Below are 24,148 nucleotides of genomic sequence, written 5' to 3'. Positions count from 1 at the left end.
CCTGTAGATTCTTTCCTGAGACAATAAACAGCGTTTGAATGCAAAGACACATTTCATGTTTGTAAATCGACACATCTACAGTGTTGTACAGATATCCAGATATATTGAGGTATTTTAGGAAGATGAGGATACAGAGTGAATGACTGAGTGAATGACACTGAATTAATAAGAGTTTGCATGTTATTAAGACTTCAGCACTGTGTAATAAAAACCCTTCAAATTTGTATCAAATACTGTTGTGTAGAGATTCCTTTCATATACAAAGAGCAAGAAATTTACTCATTTTCAAGTAGCAGAATGACAGATAACTTTGGATATTAATAACTTTGGCTGCAGGTCCATAGAATAAATTTGGTTCAAGCCAAACTTAAAACATTATTTTACAGAATAGTTAAATAGCTCCTGGATAAATTGCTGAGTACCTCTATAGTGAACATTTGCATAGAGGAATTATTCACCAGGCAGTATGTTAGAGCAACTCATGAAAAATATAGCAAACACATAGGCAGTGATATACACTTGGAGTGACCCAAGATAAAGTGTGTACAGAAGGGGTACAATGATAACACTTGAAGCTTGCTCACTTGCTCAGTATATGTCAGGATGAGTAGCAGAACGTTTTTCATGTAAGACAATTTTTTTTTCCAAGGGTTCAATGGGTGACGGTGAGAGTGCATCCAGAGCACTGGATAGATCCTACAATGAGACCAAAAGCTTTGAAGCTGGCTTAAATGACATGTGCCCATGTACCCAAAATCAACATAGGAGAGAGTGTTAACTGAGAGAAGATCTTTCAAACACCACATGGCATGCAGAAATGATAGCCACACCTTAAAAGTGGAAATGGTTTCGTCCTTGTACTTAAGGTTTCATGCAGTGTGTCTGACAACCACAGTACAAGCAAGATTTCATTCCTCCATGATGACTGATCGAAGCTATTACGCTTGTACGATGTACAGATATGGGACAAAGCATTTCAGGCTGGAAATCATAACCAAATAATCAAGTGAAGTAGTCTCTTTAAATTTCAATTTCATATATAGCTTGTATGCAATGGAACGAAATGTTGTTTCTCCAGGACCATGGTTCAACACATAACATTAAACAAAACTATATAAAGTGCAAACACACAAGAGTGAGACGAGTGCAGGACAATAAATACACAAAACATGGACTGTAAACTATTGTAGTGTAGCAGCAATGTGCAGCAGCGATATTGGCAGCAAAAAGAGTTCCATAAATAAAGTTTCTGTTGCAGCTTTGTAAAGAGCCGATGTTCAGTGGTATTGAGTCATACTGGGTTAGGTGTTTGACTAGCTTAGGTGAGCTTTGGGAGGCAGCAGTGTGTTGAGTAATCTGACTGCCTCAGGGAAGAAACTGTTCCGGAGTCTGGTGGTCATGGCACGAATGGCAGGAGGTTGAAGAGTCCATGAGATGGGTGAGCGGGGTCGTCCTCAATGATGGCTTGGAAGGTGGTGTTGAGAGTCCAAGTGAGGTCCTTCGCCATGTGCACACCAAAAAACTTGGAGCTTTTGACTCTCTCCACAGTTGTTCTGTTGATGTGCAGTGGTAAATGGTCTACTCAGGTCCTCCTGATGTCAACAATAATCTCTTAGGTGTTCTCTACATTATGAGAGAGATTATCTCTACACCATCCTCATCCCTGTATGCTTACTTATCGTTGTTGCTCACGAGTGTCACGAGCAAACTTGATGATGTGATTTCAACTGTACATTGCAGCACAGTCAGCAGGGTAAACAGCAGTGAACTGTGCATGCAGCCTTGAGGAGCACCGGTGTTCAGTGTGGTGGTGCTGTAGGTGAAGCTGCCAATCCTGACTGCCTGGGGTCTCCCACTCTAAAAGTCCACCGTCCAGTTGCAGAGAATGGATGGTAGAGCCAGGCGGCTAAGGTTCGCCTTTAGCCTACAAAGGATGCCCGCTCACCGCATTTTGGCTTCCTCACACACCGTTTCAGGCGACCTCTACCCTTCTTTGCATAGCAGCTCCCGCAGTCCATTGTTTATTTCTCCTAAGCTTTGTTTTACAATATTCATCTAAAGTTGCTGAAGATAGACATGTTCACCAGTGTTCCTGATGCACATCCCTGGTAAAAGTTTCATAATTAGTGTTGACCACATGTAACATAGCCCCATATGCTGAACCCGAAGTTGTCACTGCATGCTACTGCCCTGCCATCTTGGATTCCAATAACATTATGATCAAATTTATGTGGGTACCCCTTTATGGACAGAGACCTTATCATTCTGAAGACAATTGTATTCTTTGGTGAATTTTAGGACTTCAAGCTTATTATACCCAGTTGTGGACCAGTGTGTCCTGACCTGAATATCCAGCTCCTCCTGGATGAGCCATTCTTGACAATGAACTACTCTGGCATTGGTGAATAGGTCTATTGTGTATAGCCACAAGTAGGCCAACTTTTCCCAGATTGGGACAGCACTTCTGGAAATAAGTGCCAAACTCCTGCACAGGGTAGTCACTAAGTTACTTTCAATGAGGCTAACCACGTGTGGGTTCACCTGAGGTTTTTCATGACAAGTGCCATCTGACCTTATATCATCCTAGTGATTGACGTATGTGAAAATCAAGATGTTATCCAAACAGCCTAAAACATGGTCATCTCTGAAAACCAGAAAGAATAATTTGAAGGTTAGATAGAGTGGCCTCAATGCCACCTAGTTGATGTGTTCTGGCATTGACGCTCCACACACCTACTGTTCCTCTGTGGCCCGACACTGCTCCCTAGCCAGTGAGAGAGACATCTGTAGTGACTCTTTCTGATGGGACACCACTCCCAGGCAAAACCCTTGTGTCTTCATAGAGTTAGAACTTGTTCCCCTCTCACTGAGCAAGGTTTCCGTCTAGGGTATTTGGGTTTTAGTAGCAAGCTGATGCCTACTTCTAAAATTCCTTTATACCAACAGTTCCAAAGGGACTACTACTGAGACTGCAGCTAAAAGACCATGCTAAGACAGCAGGAGCTGGAATTTACTGGTCAGTGGAATAATGAATTGTGTGATCTGCTTCAGTAGCTTTGTTCCCAGTGACTCCATGCACCATAATGTGTGTCAGGATGGAAGTGCAATGTCTCCTATATTTTGTAAGTGAGGGTGGATGGGTCCCACATTGTCTGCTTGGCAAAGGGCAGATAGGAGCCTGTGTGTGTGTGTGTGTGTGTGTTCAAGACTTGAACTTTTTTTTTTTTTTTTAGTTTTTTTTTTTTCTTTTTTTTTTTAGTTTTTTTTTTTAAAAAGGGGGCAGATTAGACCCGAGGGCCAGTTACCAAAATATTATTTATGAATTAATCAAAATAGTAAACAGAGATAGAAACAAGGGAGCTTTCAACAACCAGGTCAGTCCTCTCAAATCTGGAATTGGATGAAAACCACTGTCTTTCTTCTGAACTAGGAAGTACATTGAATAGAACCCCTTGTTCTGAACCATTGGGTTTATACTTTTCATCACACTTCTGTCCAAGAGGGAATTAACTTCTTGCAACAAAGTGGCAAAACTGACAACCTAATGAGCCCTGAAAATGCTGGGGACCAATGATGGAAGTATCATTTGAGCCCCTGTGACATTTGTCATCAGAACCCAGGGCTTGATTACGTCGCTGACCAATGAGCAATATTTTCAGCCATAAAGCTTCCTGCTGTCAGCCCCTGTCCTTGACGAACAAGCTCTGCAGGGCTCTTTAGTGGTGTGGGGGCACCTTTTGGAGGCCAAATAGGAGTCTGATAGTGTGCCTCTGTCCATTTAGGGTTCGCACATGGCCGACAGAACTTACGTGGGTGCCGAGCCAGGCTGTGGCATTTCGATGGTGAAATGAGGCCAGTCTATTTGGCTGTGCTGGGTTCTCGTTTGTGAAACCTGTGCCCTTTCCTCCAGGGCTTCTTTGGCCGCAGGCCCAAAGAGTAAACCAGGCACATTGGGTGGGCTTTGCAGGGTTAACTTGCCTATGTCCAGCAGTGTGGTATGTGCTAAGCGCATGTGCAGCCATCCATAAACCAGATTTGTATGTGGTGGTGGGAACGTGGTCAAGCGCTGCTTTTGTATGGAAGGCAGAGTCTGGGTCAAGTGGTGGATAATTCCATGAATACACCTGTGTGTGATTAACAATGCTCCTTTTATATGCTGTGTGTCTAACAGTGAGACGTTTTTCTGAGCAGAGAGAGCCAGTGGTTCTAAGCAGAGCAGCTTGGTCTGACAGCATTTTGCTGAGTTTGTGTGTGTTAGCAGGTGAAAGTGGCAGCTCCGTTTAGGTTAAAGCATTTACACTATATGGCCAAAAGTATGTGGACACCTGACCTTGTGACTGTTCTTGTGGTGAAAACTGTGGTTACAGGAAAATAAACAGATCCCTGAAAATATTTTTGTCACCCTTTTTCACATTTATGCTTTATTCATAAGACAGGTTTTCTCAGCTTAAGCACTTAGTACTGATATTTAGTTGAGGCTTTGTTAAACACATGTTTGCATAATGTCAGGTTTTATTCTCTTGGCAATAACTACTAGGCCTTTGGTTCTAACAAGGCATAACATCACCTATTCATATGCTGCCACTCAAACTCAGGGATGTGATCAATTTCTAAACTCTAAAAGCACCAGAGCTGTTTGGGCCATAAGTCATTTGGTTGTGAATTTTTACCGTTACCGTTTTACAATGGTAGCATCAAATATGATATAAAGTCACCGTCCACTTCTATATAAACCTGATTGTGTTTAACCAATCTGATCACAATGAGCACTTCTCCTGTTCAGAGAGCTCGTAATCCACTCAGCTGAAAACTGAGACCAATTAATTGGAGCTAGAGCTCCTTATAAATTCATAACAGTTATTTAAAGGTCTGTTCTCGTCACCCAAGTGGCATGGAAACCTTCCTTTTCAAATTTCCCAGTGTTTGATTCCCTCCTCTATTGTCTGTGTTATTCTTTTGAACCGATTATATTTTGCTGTCTCTCAGATCAAAGCTGAAACCAAGCTGCTAAATAATTGTAATTGTCGATAAAGAATTCTGAACCTTTAAATAACTTTATAGGTCACTATTATTATACTTAATAAACAGTTAAGCCATAATAGTTGATTTATGGCAGTTGATATTATCATTAGCTATTTTACTAATAACTAAAGTCTTGAATATTGTAACATTAGTCCACTGAGGCGAGCGTAGTGAAGAACCCAAGTGCAGCTTTTAATTAGCAAAGTGAAATCCACAATACAAATAAAGATTTGCCTTGACTTGAACAGACTTGGCATGAACAAACTAGACACGAACAGACTGCAGGTTACAACATCAATACTCGACAAGAGACAATGGCTACATGAGGGCTACATATACACCAAACAATCAAGGACACATGACATAATCCAATCAATGAGGAACAAGACAAATGACTTAAACAACCAATCAGAACATGACACAAAGAACAAAGGAACCAATAGCAGGAATACAAGAGGGCAAAGGAACCACATGACTAGACAGGAACCATGACTAAACTCCAAAATAAAAGACATGAGAACAACGAACATGAATCACAACAAAACCCAAACCCCACGTTACATATCCCCCCCTCTAAGGCCAGCTCCAGATGCCCAAACAAAACGTGGAACAGGGGGAGGGATGGAGGGCCAGGCCCATGAAGGGGAACAGGATCTAGATAATGACATGGACCATGGAACAATGGGCAAGACCATGGGCCATGAAGCAGTGGTAGATCAGGACCCTGGATCAAAGGCAGGTCTAGGCCGTGAAGCAGTGGCAGACTGTGGAACAATGGAGGACCAGGGCTGTGGAGTAGTGGCAGACTGTGGAACAGTGGAGGGCCAGGGCCATGGAGCAGTGGCAGACTGTGGAACAGTGGAGGGCCAGGGCCATGGAGCAGTGGCAGACTGTGGAACAGTGGAGGGCCAGGGCCGTGGAGTAGTGGCAGACCGTGGAACAGTGGAGGGCCAGGGGACCACCAGGTCAGATCCAGAGGAGCATGGAGCCATGGCGGAGCAGTCCGCCATGGCGGAGCAGAAGGGCACCAGGGCAGAGCATATGGGTCCAAAGATCCCCACGGTGGAGCAGACGACCACCACAGCTGAGCAGATGGGTCCGAAGATCCCCACAGTGGAGCAGATGACCACCACAGCAGAGCTGAGGAGAACAAAGATCCCCATGGCGGAGCAGATGTCCACCAATGTAGAGCTAACAAGGCAGGTGCCCACCAAGGTGGATCAGGCGGGAGTTCATGAAGGGCATCCTTGGCCATGACAGGACAGGCAGAGTGTTCAGAATTGGATGCTGCCACCTCGGGAGGTTCTGCAGCGGACGCCACCGCCTCTGGGGCAGACCCGTGGACAGGGGAGGCCTCTGGGGCAGACTTGTGGACAGGGGAGGCCTCTGGGGTGCCAGCGACTCGCACTGACATCAGAGGTGGATCCATCACACTGGCAATCAGTCTCATCAGTCCTGGCCCAAGCTCCGCATCCGCAGGAGCTTGGGTACTATATCCCCTCCCCAGAAAATTCTTAGGGGAAACTTGCATGGCATCCATGGCATGACGGGGTTCTGGCAAGGTGGCCATGGCATGACGAGGCTCCTGAGTGGCAGCCATCTTGACTGTAAGCTCTGACATGGCAGTCATGATGGGTCGAGACTCAAGAATAGCAGCCGTGGTGTGGCGGCCATCTTGGCCGGGGACTCGGGCGTGGCGGCCATCTTGGCCGGAGACTCGGGCGTGGCAGGCTTGTCGTGAGCAGACTCTGGCGTGGCGGCCATTTTGTACAAAGTCTCTGGGTTGGCGGCTATTTTGTGAAGAGGCTCTTGAGTGTCCGGCATGACGTGAACAGGCCCTGGATTAGCAAGTGTGACGTTAGCAGGCCATGGCTTGGCAGACTTGACGTTAGCAGGCCGTGGCTTGGGAGGCATGATGCGAACAGACTCTGGCGTGGCGGCCATGTCGCGAGCAGACTCTGGCGTGGCGGCCATTTTGTACAAAGTCTCTGGGTTGGCGGCTATTTTGTGAAGAGGCTCTTGAGTGTCCGGCATGACGTGAACAGGCCCTGGATTAGCAAGTGTGACGTTAGCAGGCCATGGCTTGGTAGACATCACGTGAACAGGCCCTGGCTTGGGAGGCATGACGTGAACAGGCCCTGGCTTGGGAGGCATGACGTGAGCAGGCCCTGGCTTGGGAGGCATGACGTGAGCAGGCCCTGGCTTGGCAGGCATGACGTGAGCAGGCCCTGGCTTGGGAGGCATGACGTGAGCAGGCCCTGGCTTGGCAGGCATGACGTGAGCAGGCCCTGGCTTGGCAGGCATGACGTGAGCAGGCCCTGGCTTGGCAGGCATGACGTGAGCAGGCCCTGGCTTGGCAGGCATGACGTGAACAACTCCTGACATGACAATGCTCCGGTGTGGTGGGTGCCGCAATCCCCACAGTGAACAAGGAACCACTCAACCGGATTGCAAAGTCAATATATGTAGCCAGAGTCCAGTGAGGCATGTGACGTGGCATTAACAAAGAGATTTCTTCTGGGAGACCAAAACGGAAAATGTCTTTGAGGGCCACGTCATTAAAGTCCACTAAATGGCACAATCCACAAAAGTCCTTAACATAATCCTCTATGGCCCTGTCGCCTTGACAAAGGCAGAGGAGGTGAGAAGCTGCTGGGTTCATGGTATGGATCATGTATTCTCTAACATTAGTCCACTGAGGCGAGCGTAGTGAAGAACCCAAGTGCAGCTTTTAATTAGCAAAGTGAAATCCACAATACAAATAAAGACTTGCCTTGACTTGAACAGACTTGACTTGGCATGAACAAACTTGGCATGACCAAAGTAGACACGAACAGACTGCATGTTACAACATCAACATACAACAAGAGACAATGGCTACATGAGGGCTATGTATACCAAACAATCAAGGACACATAACACAATCCAATCAATGAGGAACAAGACACATGACTTAAACAACCAATCAGAATATGACACAAAGAACAAAGGAACCAATAGCAGGAATACAAGAGGGCAAAGGAGCCATATGAGTAGACAGGAACCGTGACTAAACTCCAAAATAAAAGACATGAGAACAATGAACATGAAACACAACAAAACCCAAACCCCACGTTACAAATATTAATATTCGAGTAATTTTATGACACTGATTACTTAAAGAAGCATATGGCTATTCTTATGTAGTAAGTACCTACACCACTCTTATGGTATCTGGAAAGAGAAAAAAGATTTTGATCCAAAAAAAATAATTTAACAGGCTAGCAAAGAAATACCAAATATAAAACTTTACAAATAATATTGTGATGAAATGTGAATGGTGAAGGTTTTCTTTCTCACTGGCACACTGAGCAGCCTCAAGAGAGAAAATATCAGCCACCTGAACATACACAACTGCTTTGTAAAAGGATCAAAATGTGCCATTATGTTTATTTTTTAACGGTTTACTGCATATTCACTCATTACTGCAGAATCACTTAGAAAAAAAAAATCCCTATGCCTTTTTCTTCCAACAAGGCATGACATCATATGTATCATGCCATCATTTAAATTAGGGGGCATGATCAATTTCTAAACTATAAAAGCAGCACTGCGGTTTGAGCCATAATCATTTGATTGTGACTCTTTCAGTTACAGTTTTACAATGGTAGCATCAAATTTATGAGGTATTGCTTTAAACTCTGTGTATACATTAGAGAAATGCTGTATTCATGAACCTGACAGAGTTTAACCAGTCTGATCGCTGTGAGCTTTTCTCCTGTCCAGAGAGATCTGTATCTCCTGCAGTTTATATCTTACTGTACGTGTGTTCAGCTGCTGTGGTTCTTCTAACAGTGTGTGGAAATCTGCTCATCATCATCTCTGTTTTTCACTACAAGCAGCTTCACACACCGACAAACATGCTTGTGCTCTCTCTGGCGGTGTCGGATTTCTTCATTGGTGCTTTTGTAATGCCGCTGTTGTTAATCTGGACAATCGAGTCGTGCTGGATATTTGGGAGACTTTTCTGCACCATTTTTTGGTTAATTACTGGTTTCCTCACAATCTTATCCATCTATAATATTGCTCTCATCTCTGTGGATCGGTATTTGGCTCTCTCAAACCCATTTCTCTACACAAACACAGTCTCTAGTAGGACTATGTGTATTGTGATTTATTCTAACTTGCTTGTGTGTGTGGTGTATAACACAGCATTCTATTATTTCAGTGGAACCTTCACAAGTTTTGTAATGTGTGCTGGAGAGTGCATTCTCTCTCTGAATGAGGTTTGGATTATAATTGATTATGTTGTGTCATTTATATTTCCACTCACTGTCATAATCATATTGTATACTCGAATTTTTGTGATTGCTAAAAAACATGCCACTGCTATCAGAGAGCTTAATAATCACACACGGCCTAAAACACAGAAAATCACCTCACACTCGATGAAATCTGAGAGAAAAGCAGCTAAAGTCCTCGGCATTTTAGTGGCTGTGTTTCTGGTGTGTTTACTTCCATATTTTATTTACAGTTTATTAGGCAATGTTACTGAACTACAGGCAGATACTATTCATAAAGTGTTAATCATGTTGTACCTTAATTCCACCATTAATCCATTTATTTACGCCCTGTTTTATCCGTGGTTTAGGAGGTGCATTCAATTAATCATAACTCTGCGTATATTTCAAACAGACTCTGCATTAATAAATGTTCTTTCGTGAAGTTTTTCACTCCTTCTGATGATGTGCCCAAATATTACTATTATACTATAAAATATAAAAAAAACTGTAAGAAATCAAATTCCCATCATCAATATAATACAATATAAAAGCAATATTTGGTTTTCTATTATATATAATACCATAAATATTATATACTGATGGTAGGAATTTGGATTTCTACAGAATCTTACATATACACATCAGAAGGGGAATGTTTTAACATATATAGGCCAAAGATAAACAGGTTTTTAAAAAGATTAATTTGTACATTGATTCAGATTTTTTTTGAACATTTGATGTTAAAATTGTAACCTGAACCACTACACTATATAGCCAAAAGTATGTGGACACCTGACCATCATATCCATATGTGTCCATTCCAAAACCATGGGCATTAACACAGGGTTGTTCCACTTTTGCTGTTGACAACTTTCACTCAAGGGTTCAGTGGGTGATGGTGAGAGTGCATCTAGAGCCCTGGATAGATCCTACAATGAGACCAAAAGCTTTGAAGCTGGCTTAAATGACATGTGCCCATGTACCCAAAATCAACATAGGAGAGAGTGTTAACTGAGAGAAGATCTTTCAAACACCACATGGCATGCAGAAATGATAGCCACACCTTAAAAGTGGAAATGGTTTCGTCCTTGTACTTAAGGTTTCATGCAGTGTGTCTGACAACCACAGTACAAGCAAGATTTCATTCCTCCATGATGACTGATCGAAGCTATTACGCTTGTACGATGTACAGATATGGGACAAAGCATTTCAGGCTGGAAATCATAACCAAATAATCAAGTCAAGTAGTCTTTTTAAATTTCAATTTCATATACAGCTTGTATGCAATGGAGCGGAATGTTGTTTCTCCAGGACCATGGTTCAACACATAACATTAAACAAAACTATATAAAGTGCAAACACACAAGTGTGAGACGAGTGCAGGACAATAAATACACAAAACATGAACTGTAAACTATTGAGTAGTGTAGCATCAATGTGCAGCAGTGATATTGGCAGCAAAAAGAGTTCTATAAATAAAGTCTCTGTTGCAGCTTTGTAAAGAGGAGATGTGCAGTGGTATTGAGTCATACTGGGTTAGGTGTTTGACTAGCTTAGGTGAGCTTTGGGAGGCAGCAGTGTGTTGAGTAATCTGACTGCCTCAGGGAAGAAACTGTTCCGGAGTCTGGTGGTCATGGCACAAATGGCAGGAGGTTGAAGAGTCCATGAGATGGGTGAGCGGGGTCGTCCTCAATGGTGGCGGCTTTGCTTATGCAGCACTTATTTGACAAGTTGACGATAGCTGGTAGAGAGACCCAGATAATCGTTTCAGCTGTTCTCACAATCCGCTGTACTTCCTCTGAAACTGTGCAGTTCCGTACAACTGGGTGAGACAGCTGGACAGGATGCTCTGTATCATCCTGCTGTAGAAGGTGTTGAGGATAAAAAGGAGGAGGTTGGCTCTCTTCAGCCTCCACAGGAAGTGGAGGTGCTGCTGGGCCTTCTTGGCTTGGAAGGTGGTGTTGATAGTCCAGGTGAGGTCCTTCGCCATGTGCACACCAAAAAACTTTGAGCTTTTGACTCTCTCCACAGTTGTTCTGTTGATGTGCAGTGGTAAATGGTCTACTCAGGTCCTCCTGATGTCAACAATAATCTCTTAGGTCTTATCTACATTAAGAGATAGATTATCTGTACACCATCCTCATCCCTGTATGCTTACTTATCGTTGTAGCTCATGAGTGTCACGAGCAAACGTGATGTGATTTGAACTGTACATTGCAGCACAGTCAGCAGGGTAAACAGCAGTGAACTGTGCATGCAGCCTTGAGGAGCACCAGTGTTGAGTGTGGTGGTGCTGGAGTTGCCAATCCTGACTGCCTGGGGTCTCCCACTCTAAAAGTCCACTGTCCAGTTGCAGAGGGAGTGGACAAACCCAGCAGGCTCAGCCTTCTTATCGGTTGTGCGATGAATGTGTCGAGTGCTGAACTGAAGTCTATGAACAGCATCCTTACATAATTGTTCTTTTTGTCCAGGTGAGTCAGAGAAAGTTGGCTAGTAGCAGATATGGCAACCTTTATTGAGTGGTTGGGATGGTAGGCATACCGAAATGTGTCCAGTTTGGTGGGAAGACTGCTCTTTATCTGTTTCATGACTAGCTGCTCAAAGCACTTCATGATGATAGGTGTGCAATGGGCCGGTTGTCATTCAGGCAGGACACAGGTGATCTCTTTGGCACAGGGATGATGCTGGTCATCTTGAAGCACACAGGGATGACTGCTTGTCTCAGGGATATGTTGAATATGTCTGTGACGACATCTGCAAAGTGATAAGCACATTCCCTGAGCACCTAGCCAGGTATGTTGTCAGGACCGTCAGCTTTCCGTCAGTTAGCTCTGGACAGACTTTTCTGATGTCTGCTGTAAACAGACAGTACTTGGTCAGTGGGAGTTGGGGTTTTCTTTCCTGCCAGCATGTTGTTGTTGTTGTGCTTTTTCTGTGCTTTAACTGTGCATAGAAATCATTCAGTGGATATGGGAGTGAGGCATCAACATCACAGACAAGAAGTGTAGTTTTATAGTCTGTGGTGGCCTGAATTCTTGGCCACATACGCTGTGTGTCATTGGGGTTGAAGTGACCCTGAATTCTTTCTTCATAGTTGCACTTCACCCCTCTGATAGCCTGGGACAGACTGGCCCTTGCTGTATGGAGGGCTGCCTTGTCGTCAGACCTGAAGGCAGTGTCTCAGGTTTTCAGTAGTGTGCACACCTCTGCAGACATCCACTGTATCTGGGTTGCACGTGTAGTGATGGACTTAAAGGACGTCACGTGATCTATGCTCTTGCTGATGTAGCCAGTCACTGATGCTGTGTATCCTCCAAATCTGTGGTGTGGTGGCTGTGTGTAGCAGCCTCTCTGAACTCTCCCTGGAGTGTTTGTTCTGCGAGTCACAAAATAAACATGCTGGCAGAATTTTAGCAGCACTGATTTCATGGTTCAGACTAATTTCATGTCCTCAGTGACAATGAAAAATCTGTCCCGATGCGCTTTCTCTACGTTAGTGAGAGGCCCTTATAGTTCAGTTAGCACTTCCCTTTTGTGAACTGTCTGGGGAGGTAGTATGACCGGCATTTTATACAGCATTCCTGCACCCTTCGTTGTTTGTGGTGTAGTCTGAGGAATCTCGATTAATTTTTGAGGGAGTGAACATTGGTGAAGAGAATGGATGGTAGAGCCAGGCAGCTAAGGTTTGCCTTTAGCCTACAAAGGATGCCCGCTCGTTTACCGCATTTTGGCTTCCTCGCACACCGTTTCAGGCGACCTCTATCCTGGCTGGCAGCATTATGCGGTACTGCTGTCCCGCGGCCTGCTTTGCATAGCAGCCCGAGGACATGGAGCTCCTCCCACTGTCCTTGTTTATTTCTCCTAAGCTTTGTTTTACAATGTTCATCTAAAGTTGCTGAAGATAGACATGTTCACCAGTGTTCCTGATGCACATCCCTGGTAAAAGTTTCATAATTAGTATTGACCACATGTAACATAGCACCCTTTACTGAACCCAAAGTGGCCACTGCATGCTACCACCCTGCCATCTTGGATTCCAATAATATTATGATCAAATTTATGTGGGTACCCCTTTATGGACAGAGACCTTGTCATTCTTTGGTGAATTTTAGGACTGTCACTTCAAGCTTATTATACCCAGTTGTGGACCAGTGTGTCCTGACCTGAATATCCAGCTCCTCCTGGATGAGCCATTCTTGACAATGAACTAATCTGGCATTGGTGAATAGGTCTATTGTGTATAGCCACAAGTAGGCCAACTTTTCCCAGATTGGGACAGCACTTCTGGGAACAAGCGCCAATCTCCTGCACAGGGTAGTCACTAAGTTACTTTCAATAAGGCTAACCACGTGTGGGTCCACCTGAGGTTTTTTCATGACAAGTGCCATCTGACCTCATACCGTCCTAGTGATTGATGTATCTGAAAATCAAGATGTTATCCAAACAGCCTAAAACATGGTCATCTTTGAAAACCAGAAAGAATAATTTGAGGGTTAGATAGAGTGGCCTCAATGCCAGCTAGTTGATGTGTTCTGGCATTGACGCTCCACACACCTACTGTTCCTCTGTGGCCCGACACCGCTCCCTAGCCAGTGAGAGAGACATCTGTAGTGACTCTTTCTGATGAGACACCACTCCCAGGCAAAACCCTTGTGTCTTCATAGAGTTAGAACTTGTTCCCCTTTCACTGAGCGAGGTTTCTGTCTAGGGTATTTGGGTTTTAGTAGCAGGCTATGCTAAGACAGCAGGAGCTGGAATTTACTGGTCAGTGGAATAATGAATTGTGTGGTCTGCTTCAGTAGTTTTGTTCCCAGTGACACCAAGCACCATAATGTGCGTGAGGACGGAAGTGCAATGTCTCCTATATTTTGTAAGTGAGGGTAGATGGGTCCCACATGGCCTGCTTGGCAAAGGGCAGATAGGAGCCTGTGTGTGTTCAAGACTTGAACTTTTTTTAAAGGGGGCAGATTAGACCAGGGCCAGTTACCAAAATATTATTTATGAATGCAAAATAGTAAACAGAGATAGAAACAAGGGAGCTTTCAACAACCAGGTCCTCTCAAATCTAGAATTGGATGAAAACCACTGTCTTTCTTCTGAACTAGGAAGTACATTGAATAGAACCCCTTGTTCTGAACCATTGGGTTTACTCTTTTCATCACACTTCTGTCCAAGAGGGAAAGAACTTCTTGCAACAAAGCGGCAAAACTGACAACATAATGAGCCCCAAAAAGGTTGGGGACCAATGATGGAACTATAATTTGAACCCCTGTGACATTTGTCGTCAGGACCCAGGGCTTGATTATGTCGCTGACCAATGAGCAATATTTTCAGCCATAAAGCTTCCTGCTGTCAGCCCCTGTCCTTAACGAACGAGCTCTGCAGGGCTCTTTAGTGGTGTGGGGGCACCTTTTGGAGGCCAAATAGGAGTCTGATAGTGTGCCTCTGTCCATTGTCGCACATGGCCGACAGAACTTACGTGGGTGCCAAGCCAGGCCAATCTATTTGGCTGTGCTGGGTTCTCTTTTCTGAAACCTGCCCTTTCCTCCAGGGCTTCGTTGGCCGCAGACCCAAAGAGTAAACCTAAGCAGGGTTAATTTTCATATGTCCAGTAGTGTGGTTTGTGCTAAGCACATGTGCAGCCAGCCATAAACCAGATTTGTATGTGGTGGTGGGAACGTGGTCAAGCGCTGCTCTTGTATGGAAGGCAGAATCTGAGTAAAGTGGTGGGTAATTCCATGAATACACCTGTGTGTGATTGACAATGCTCCTTTTATATGCTGTGTGTCAGTGAGACGTTTTTCTGAGCAGAGAGAGCCAGTTGTTCTAAGCAGAGCAGCTTGATCTGACAGCATTTTGCTGAGTTTGTGTGTGTTAGCAGGTGAAAGTGGCAGCTCCGTTTAGGTTAAAGCATTTACACTATATGGCCAAAAGTATGTGGACACCTGACCTTGTGACTGTTCTTGCGGTCAAAACTGTGGTTACAGGAAAATAAACAGATCCCTGAAAATATTTTTGTCACCCTTTTTTACATTTATGCTTTATTCATAAGACAGGTTTTCTCAGCTTAAGCACTTAGTACTGATATTTAGTTGAGGCTTTGTTAAACACATGTTTGCATAATGTCAGGTTTTATTCTCTTGGCAATAACTACTAGGCCTTTGGTTCTAACAAGGCATAACATCACATATTTATATGCTGCCACACAAACTCAGGGATGTGATCAATTTCTAAACTATAAAAGCACCAGAGCTGTTTGAGCCATAAGTCATTTGGTTGTGAATTTTTACAGTTACCGTTTTACAATAGTAGCATCAAATATGATATACAGTCACCGTCCACTTCTATATAAACCTGATTGTGTTTAACCAATCTGATCACAATGAGCACTTCTCCTGTTCAGAGAGCTCGTAATCCACTCAGCTGAAAACTGAGACCAATTAATTGGAGCTAGAGCTCCTTATAAATTCATAACAGTTATTTAAAGGTCTGTTCTCGACACCCAAGTGGCGTGGAAACCTTCCTTTTCAAATTTCCCAGTATTTGATTCACTCCTCTATTGTCTGTTATTCTTTTGAACCGATTGTATTTTGCTGTCTCTCAGATCAAAGCTGAAACCAAGCTACTAAATAATTTTAATTGTCAGTAAAGAATTCTGAACCTTTAGATAGCTTTATAGGTCACTATTATTATTCTTAATAAACAGTTAAGCTATGATAGTTGATTTATGGCAATTGATATTATCATTAGCTATTTTACTAATAACTAAAGCCTTGAATATTAATATTCGAGTACATTTACATTTACAGTTATGACATTTGGCAGACGCCCTTATCCAGAGCGACTTACAAAAGTGCTGTGAAGTCTATCAGAAATACATTCTGATATTGGCTCACTAGGTCACAAAGTAGGAATACCATCAGCCCAAAACTCTGTTGTGAGGGTTTTTTTTTTTTGTTTGTTTTTGTTTTGTGTGTGTGTGTGTGTGTGTGTGTGTGTGTAAATGCTAACTTAAGTACTTTATGAAGAGGTAAGTCTTTAGATGTCGTGACTCAGTGACTCAGCTGTTTGGACATCTAGGGGAAGTTCATTCCACCACCTTGGTGCCAGAACAGGGAAGAGTCTCGATGGATGCCTTCCTTGTACCCTGAGAGATGGTGGGACCAGTAGAGCAGTGCTAGAGGACCGGAGGGAGCGTGGTGCCACGCGAGGTGTGATGAGAGCTTTGAGATAAGTGGGTGCTGGTCTGTTTTTGGCTTTGTAGGTGAGCATCAGTGTTTTAAATCTGATGCGGACAGCTACAGGAAGCCAGTGGAGGGAGCGCAGCAATGGGGTGGTTTGGGAAAATTTAGGAAGATTGAAAACCAATCATGCAGCTGCATTTTGGATCAGTTGCAGAGGATGAATGGCGCTCAGAGGCAGACCTGCCAGGAGTGAGTTGCAGTAGTCCAGTCTTGAAATGACAAGGGACTGAACAAGAACAATCGACATGAGCACGTCAGATTAGCAATGTGAAAGGAGAAGGACAGTTGATTGTCCATGGTTACCCCAAGGTTGCGTGCAGTAACCGAAGGCAAGATCAGAGAATTGCCTAGGGAGATTGCAAGATCCTGAGATGGGGATGAATCACCTGGGATGAACAGCACTTCAGTTTTGGTGGGATTAACTTTCATCTGATGAGCTGTCATCCATGATGAAATGTCTGCCAGACATGCTGATATTCAGGCAGAAACATGAGTGTCTGAGGGAGGGAAGGAGAGGATGAGTTGAGTGTCATCTGCATAGCAGTGGTATGAAAACCCATGTGAGGATATGACTGCACCAAGAGATCGGGTATAGAGGGAGAACAGGAGAGGACCAAGTACTGAGCCTTGTGGAACACCAGTGGAGAGTCTGTGGGGAGCAGATGTGGATCCTCTCCATGTCACCTGATATGACCGACCTTCCAGGTAGGAAGCAAACCATTGCCATGCTGCACCATGAATTCCTAGGCTCATGAGGGTGGACAAGAGAGTCTTGTGGTTCACTGTCTCAAACGCTGCTGAAAGGTCAAGGAGGATGAGGACTGAAGATAGTTTGGCTGATCTAGCGGCATGTAGCTTCTCAGTGACGGCCAAAAGGGCAGACTCTGTGGAGTGTGCTGGTTTGAAGCCAGACTGATTGGGATCTTGGAGGTTGTTCTCTGAGAGATAGCAAGACAGCTGATTATAGACAGTTCATTCAAGGGTTTTAGAAAGAAAAGAGAGAAGTGATACCGGTCGGTAGTTGCTGATGTCAGAGGGATCTAGAGTGGGTTTCTTCAGGATGGGAATAACCCTTGCTCTCTTGAATGAGGTTGGTACATGACCAGATGTTATGGAGCCATTGACGATAGTGGAGATGAAGCGGAGGAGGTCGTGAAAGATGGTCTGGAGCATTGTGGAAGGGATTGGATCCAATGGGCAGGTGGTAGGATTGCAGGATAAGATGATTTGCAGGATTTCTTCTGTCGTTAGTTTAGAAAACTGTGTCAGCGAATGAGAATCCTCAGGTGTGTAGTGTAGGACTAGAAGTGAATGTCTGGCAGATTTTTCCAATCTTATCATCATAAAAAGCGGCAAAGTCTTCAGCAGTCAGGGAGGATGGAGCAGGAGGAGCCGGTGGGTTGAGTAGTGAAGAAAAGATGTTGTGGAGCTTGCAAGGATCTTGTGCAGAGGATTCCAGCTTTTGTTTGTAGAAGACAGTCTTAGCAGAAGTCACTTCAGATGAAAATTTGGACAGGAGAGCACGGTAAGAGACAAGATCTGTGTCGAGTTGCGATTTCTTCCACTTCCTCTCTGCTGTTCTTAATTCTCTCCGATTACTGCGTATGTAGTGGATAGATGTTGAGGTGCCTGTGTCTTTAAGCTACAGCAACGGTGTTGTGTCGCACCTGTATGACATCACTAGATGCGACTGATTTGTGACAATTGTTAGCCTCGGAGCTCCTTTAAAAGCACGGCGTTGGCGATGCTAAGGTAAGTGGCAGTTTTTTTTTGTTGGTTTGCTCGTCTACCCTGGGTTTTCTCCTGTTAGTCGGAGCCCGTAGAGGTCTGTGCCTTGATTGTAAAGGGTGCAGTTGTTGGAGTCCTGCTCCAGGAGTTTGTTGCTGCTTGTTTGCGCTTATAGTGCGTATATCTCATCTGTGAGTGTTGTAAGCCTGAGGTTGTGTTGCATCGGTTCCTGCTTTCCGGTATGTAGCTTTCTTGCTATATTTAGTATATTGGCTTTAGTATGCCACTTGATTCACTGTTACCTGCCCCTATTAGGCTGTGTGGTCGGTTGACTGGGAGGTTTCCCCTTTTTTTTAAAGGAGCTCCTCTGCATCGCTGCTTGTGGTATGTCGCTATGTTAATTCTTATCTTTTTTTTTTAATTAGCTAGTTATATATGAGCTTATAGGTGCCTTTGGTGTCCTTTATTTAGCAGGTGACTTCTGCTGCTGATTTGCTGCTGTGACTTCAAACCATTGGGGCCGTCTGCTGACGGCGAGCTGCTGTTTTGTTTCTAGCGAATTTCTTTATTGTTTTGTTTGTGATACTGTGTATTCAGTTTTTTTTGTAATTGTTGCGCAGTGTGTATAATTAGATCATCAGCGCGCTAAAATCGTTAGAGTGGTGATGTTTGTACGAGTGTGTGTTTTTCTGTTTTTTTTTGCGGGTAGTTGGTAGTGTGTTTGTGTGTGCGTGTTTGTGTGTGGTGCTAGCGTGTGTTTGTGTGTGCATGTGAGCATGTTGGTGTAATTTTGTTGGTATATGTTTTTTTTTTTCTTTCTTTCTTTTTTTTTTGTTCATTTCTTTTTGTGTGTTCTGTTTCAGGAGTTGGGGGACGCCGGCAGGGAGGCTTGGCACCGGGTGGCTGGGTACCTGTGTTTGTGTGTGTTTCACCTTTCTGGCAGTGTAGTGTCACCTGGGTGTGCTGTGCAGTGTATGTGTGCGCTTCACGTGTGGTCTTTTTGGACCCTCCTTCCAGATCGCCTCCCTGTGGTAAGCCCCTGTCCTATTTTATGTGTGTGTTCTGTCCTGTAGGCCTACAGAATAACTGAACCCTGGTTATATTTGCAGTGTTTGCTATTCTTTTTTTTATGAGTTGTAACAAAATCATTGAAAGGAATTCAATAAAGAAATTGTTTAGTGTGAATCCTGTCTCTGTTTACTTGTGTACGAACCAGTGTTCCTTATGTGGGCTTAATGTGGGTGGTTTTTTTTTTGTATAGTTAGTTTTCCTAAGGGGGGCATAACTCCCCTGGGTGGCGTGGTCGGTAATCTAAATTCTTATTGGTACCTTGGTCTCGCTACATATTTGGCGTAGTCGGCAGGATCACATATAAGAACAGAGACGGGTATTCCACTTTGTTTTGTGTGTGTTTTTGTATTTCATTTGATTGATTCGCCTTTTTATTGTTTGTGTGTATGAATGTATGCATGTGATGTGTGAGTGAAAGTGTCTTGCAGAAACAAAACAGCAGCCCGTGTCAGGAACGGCCCGCAGTGTACAGCTTTCTTCTGGAGCCTATAGTTTGCTTCTCTTTGTGAGTTCCTTAACTATTGGTTTTGGTTGTTTGATAATTGGCTAGAATGGCAGAGGAAATGCAGGAGCTTCGGGATTTGATAGCCCAGCTTAGATCGGAAAATGAACGTCTTAAAAGTGTTAGTCCGGCAGGCCCCTCTAATGAAGCTTCCTCTAGCTTTGCCACGCCAGTTGCGCAAGCTACTGAGCGATTGGTATTTATTCCAAGGGAGAGGAAGTGTCCCATATTCCGAGGTAGTATCGGTATAAGTATAGAAGATTGGGTAGAGGAAGCTACAGCTTGTATGCGGGCTCGCCATTTGTCCTCCACCGATAAGGCATATTTCCTGTTTGATCACTTGGAGGGAGAAGCGAGGGAGGAGATTCGTTATCGGTTGAGGGCAGAGAGGGAGGATCCGGACAAAATTTTTAAGATATTGCAAGAGTTGTATGGTTGCCCTCAATCTTATGTAGCCCTGCAGGAGGCCTTTTTCTCACGAAAACAACAGGAGGGAGAGTCTTTGCTAGAATTTTCTATAGCGTTAATGACTCTAATGGACAAAGTGAAGGGGCGTGCACCGGAAGGCATTATTAACGCTGATGTTCTGCTTCGGGATCAGTTTGTAGAGCATGTGCGGGAGGGTGCTCTCCGTCGAGCATTAAAACAGTTGATCCGCAACAAGCCCACTGCCACTCTGATTGAAGTTCGCAAAGAGGCCATTAGATGGGAGCGGGAGGGTTCGGCTGAGCCACCACGACCCCGTAGCTTCTCCCTCCCCAGTGTGGAAAGATCATTTGGACTTGCAGGTACATCTTGTGCAGTGACTAGTAACACCTATGGCGATCAGGCGCCAAAGTCGGAGTTGGCAGAGTTAAAAGAAATGCTAAGACAACAGCAGCTTCAGATAGATCAGCTTACTCGTAGTATGGCTGCTATGCGGGATCCTCCCAGACGTAATCGTTTTCCCCGTGATGGACCCCTCATTTGTATGCGGTGCCAGCAACCAGGTCATTATGCCAGAGACTGTGAGGGTAAAAGAGTTGTGGGTTCCTCCCTGAGTGGTTCATGGAACACCGCACAGCTTCCGGACAGTAGGTCCTCACGACCCACCCAGCAGTCGGGAAACTGATACCCGCCGGGCTGAGGAGCCACAGTCCGGCTGGGGTTGTCCCAGGCTCTAGTACAACATTAGGTTCTGCTGGCAGGGTGGAGGGTTTGATGTCTAGTTGTCCGCATTTGCTTGTTCTTATGGGTGGAATTCAGGTTCCATGTCTTGTTGATACTGGGTCCATGGTGACCACTATCACCGAGAGCCTCTTTTCTAGAAACTTTGAACCTTGGGGCCAAGAGCGGTTGCAGTCTTGCCAGTGGTTGCAGCTTCGTGCAGCAAATGGCTTGGAGATCCCATACTTGGGTTATTTAGAGCTTGATGTGGAGCTGTGTGGTAAGGTGATGGGTAACTGTGGTGTTCTGGTTGTTAGGGATCCTCCCGGGGGTGGGCACTCCCCAGCCCCTGGTGTACTTGGCATGAATGTTATCCGTAAATGCTATCAGGAGTTGTTTGGTCAGCATGGTTGTGATTTGTTTGATCTGCCATCTGTTTCCACTGCTCCTAATCCTGTTTTTCAAGCACTTCAACATTGCCACCAGGTGGTCATTCAGTCCTCTCCTGACGGTGGTGGTACTGTGCATGTCCGCGGACGGAGACCTTGGCGGGTTCTAGGGGGCACTGTTAAGATGGTGGCGGCCACCTGTTCAGAACAATATGCTGGTCATGGTACCCTATTTGAGCCAATTGACTCGGGGCTACCAGGTGGGCTGTTGGTGTCTCCAGCTCTCGTGCAGGTGGCCCAGGGCACTGTGTATATTCCGGTGGTTAACGTAGGCACCACAGATGCAGTGCTGTACCCACGTACACGATTGGGCCGAGTAAGCACTGCCTCCGTTGTTAGTCTGCCTAAAGATATTGTGGAGGTCCGTTCCATCACTGTCTCCTCTGCTGGTACACTGCCTGCAGTTGTGACAATTGAGGATCAGATACGAGGTCTTGATCTGTCCCCGCTTAATGGCACAGAGCAGGAGCAGGTTCGATCACTGTTGCTCAAATACTCCTCTGTCTTTTCTGCACATGAGGGCGATTTAGGTTGCACTACTTTGATTTCCCATGACATCCCTCTTTTGGATCAAGTTCCGGTTAAGCAGCGCTATAGGCGCATTCCACCTTCTGACTATGAGGCTGTTAAGGCTCATATTAACCAGCTCCTTCAGACACAAGTCATAAGGGAGAGCAGTAGTCCATTTGCGTCACCTATTGTCCTTGTAAAGAAGAAGGACGGCAGTTTGCGAATGTGTGTTGACTATCGGCAGCTCAACGCTAAGACGCGAAAAGATGCATTTCCTTTACCGCGCATTGAAGAATCCTTGGACATGTTGTCCGGTGCCCGCTGGTTTTCCACTATGGATTTGGCCAGCGGGTACAATCAGGTGCCAGTCTCTGAGGCCGACCGGGCCAAAACGGCATTCTGTACTCCATTCGGATTATTTGAATGGAATAGAATGCCCTTTGGCCTGTGTAATGCCCCCAGTACATTTCAGAGGCTTATGCAACGCATGTTCGGGGACCAACAATGCCAATCTGTTCTGCTGTATTTGGACGATATTGTTATCTTTGCACCCACAGTAATACAGCATTTGCAAAGGCTGGAGATGGTCTTAACTCGGTTGCAGATGGAGGGCCTTAAGGCCAAATTCGAGAAATGTGCTTTCTTTAAGCCGGAGGTACGTTATTTGGGTCACATCATTTCGCAGCATGGGGTGGCGACTGATCCCAGTAAAATAGAAGCTGTGGCCAATTGGCAACACCCTACTAATGTTTTAGAGCTTCGTTCCTTCCTTGGTTTTGCTAGTTACTACCGGCGTTTTGTAGAAGGGTTTGCCAAGTTGGCATCCCCCCTGCATCGGCTGGTAGCAGAACTTGGCGGCAGCAGGTCCAGGAAGGCCTCTGGGCGGAGTCTGGCAGAGGCATGGTCTGAGGAATGTGAGATCAGTTTTGAAGGTTTGAAGAGTAAATTGGTTTCAGCACCGGTCCTTGCCTATGCTGATTTCAGACTTCCCTTTATACTTGAGGTGGATGCGAGCCACAGTGGTCTGGGGGCGGTCCTGTCCCAGGAGCAGGATGGAAAGGTGCGGCCGGTGGCATATGCAAGTAGAGCCCTTAAGCCCACTGAGAGGAACATGAGTAATTACAGCTCCATGAAGCTGGAGTTCATGGCTCTCAAGTGGGCGATAACAGAGAAGTTTAGGGAATACTTGCTAGGGACTAAATGTGTTGTGTACACAGACAACAACCCCCTTAGCCATCTCTCCACTGCTAAGTTGGGTGCGGTGGAACATCGGTGGGCAGCACAGTTAGCATCCTTTGACTTTGAGCTAAGATATCGCTCTGGAAGATCTAATCGTAATGCCGATGCTTTGTCAAGGCAGTATCAACTAGTGGAAGGGGATGTGGAAGCATTGGCCCCAGGAACTGCTATCCCTAAACTGTTGCAGCGGATGGCCTCCCCGGGAGGGAGCATCCAGGCAACGCAGTTGGTCATCTCTGTCCTGCCTTCCCATGGGCCGTCTGATTTGACTTCATTACAGGCAGCCGATCCTACTATTCAGGGAGCTATGGTGTTTTGGAGACATCAGCGGCGTCCCACTCGAGAGGAGCGGGAAGAACTCTCCCCTCAGGTCCTAACACTCTTGCGGCAGTGGGACCGTTTAATAGAGTGTGAAGGGGTTCTTTACCGCAGGGTGTTTTATCCTAACGGGGGTGAGGAGTATAGGCAGTTGGTTTTGCCTGCTTCACTACGCTCTGAGGTTCTGACCCAGCTCCACCAACAGCATGGACACCAGGGTGTTGGTCGAACATTAGAGCTGGTGAGGCAGAGATGCTACTGGCCCGGAATGTCTGCTGAGGTGCAGAATTGGTGTGAGGAATGCCCTAGGTGTCAGGTGGCGAAGGCTTCACGCCCCCCTGCATCCTCTTTCATGGGCCATCTCTTGGCATCACGGCCCAATGAGATTATTGCAGTGGATTTTACAACGTTAGAGCCAACCACAAGGGGGCTTGAGAACATTTTGGTAATTACCGACGTGTTCAGTAAATACTCTGTTGCTGTTCCGACACTTGACCAGCGAGCACCTACAGTGGCCCAGGTTTTGGTAACCGAGTGGTTTTATAGGTTTGGAATACCTAATCGCGTCCATTCTGACCAAGGGCGGTGTTTTGAGGGCCTACTGATTCAGCAGCTCTGTAACATGTATGGCATTCAAAAGTCTCATACTACACCCTA

General features: G+C 45.2%; 1 protein-coding gene across 1 annotated transcript; it reads left to right on the top strand.

Annotated features, from left to right (window-relative positions):
- Positions 1 to 8,732: 8,732 nt before the first annotated feature.
- LOC117596520 (trace amine-associated receptor 6-like) lies at positions 8,733 to 9,725 on the top strand. Its single transcript, XM_034301841.1, has one exon. It carries the CDS (start codon positions 8,733 to 8,735, stop codon positions 9,723 to 9,725), a length of 993 nt encoding a protein of 330 aa, XP_034157732.1.
- The last annotated feature ends 14,423 nt before the right edge of the window (positions 9,726 to 24,148 follow it).

Source organism: Pangasianodon hypophthalmus, chromosome 30 (assembly GCF_027358585.1).
Source record: "Pangasianodon hypophthalmus isolate fPanHyp1 chromosome 30, fPanHyp1.pri, whole genome shotgun sequence".
NCBI lineage: Eukaryota > Metazoa > Chordata > Actinopteri > Siluriformes > Pangasiidae > Pangasianodon > Pangasianodon hypophthalmus.
The sequence above is the reverse complement of the archived record's forward strand: the minus strand, read 5'-3'. Positions and strand labels throughout refer to the sequence as shown.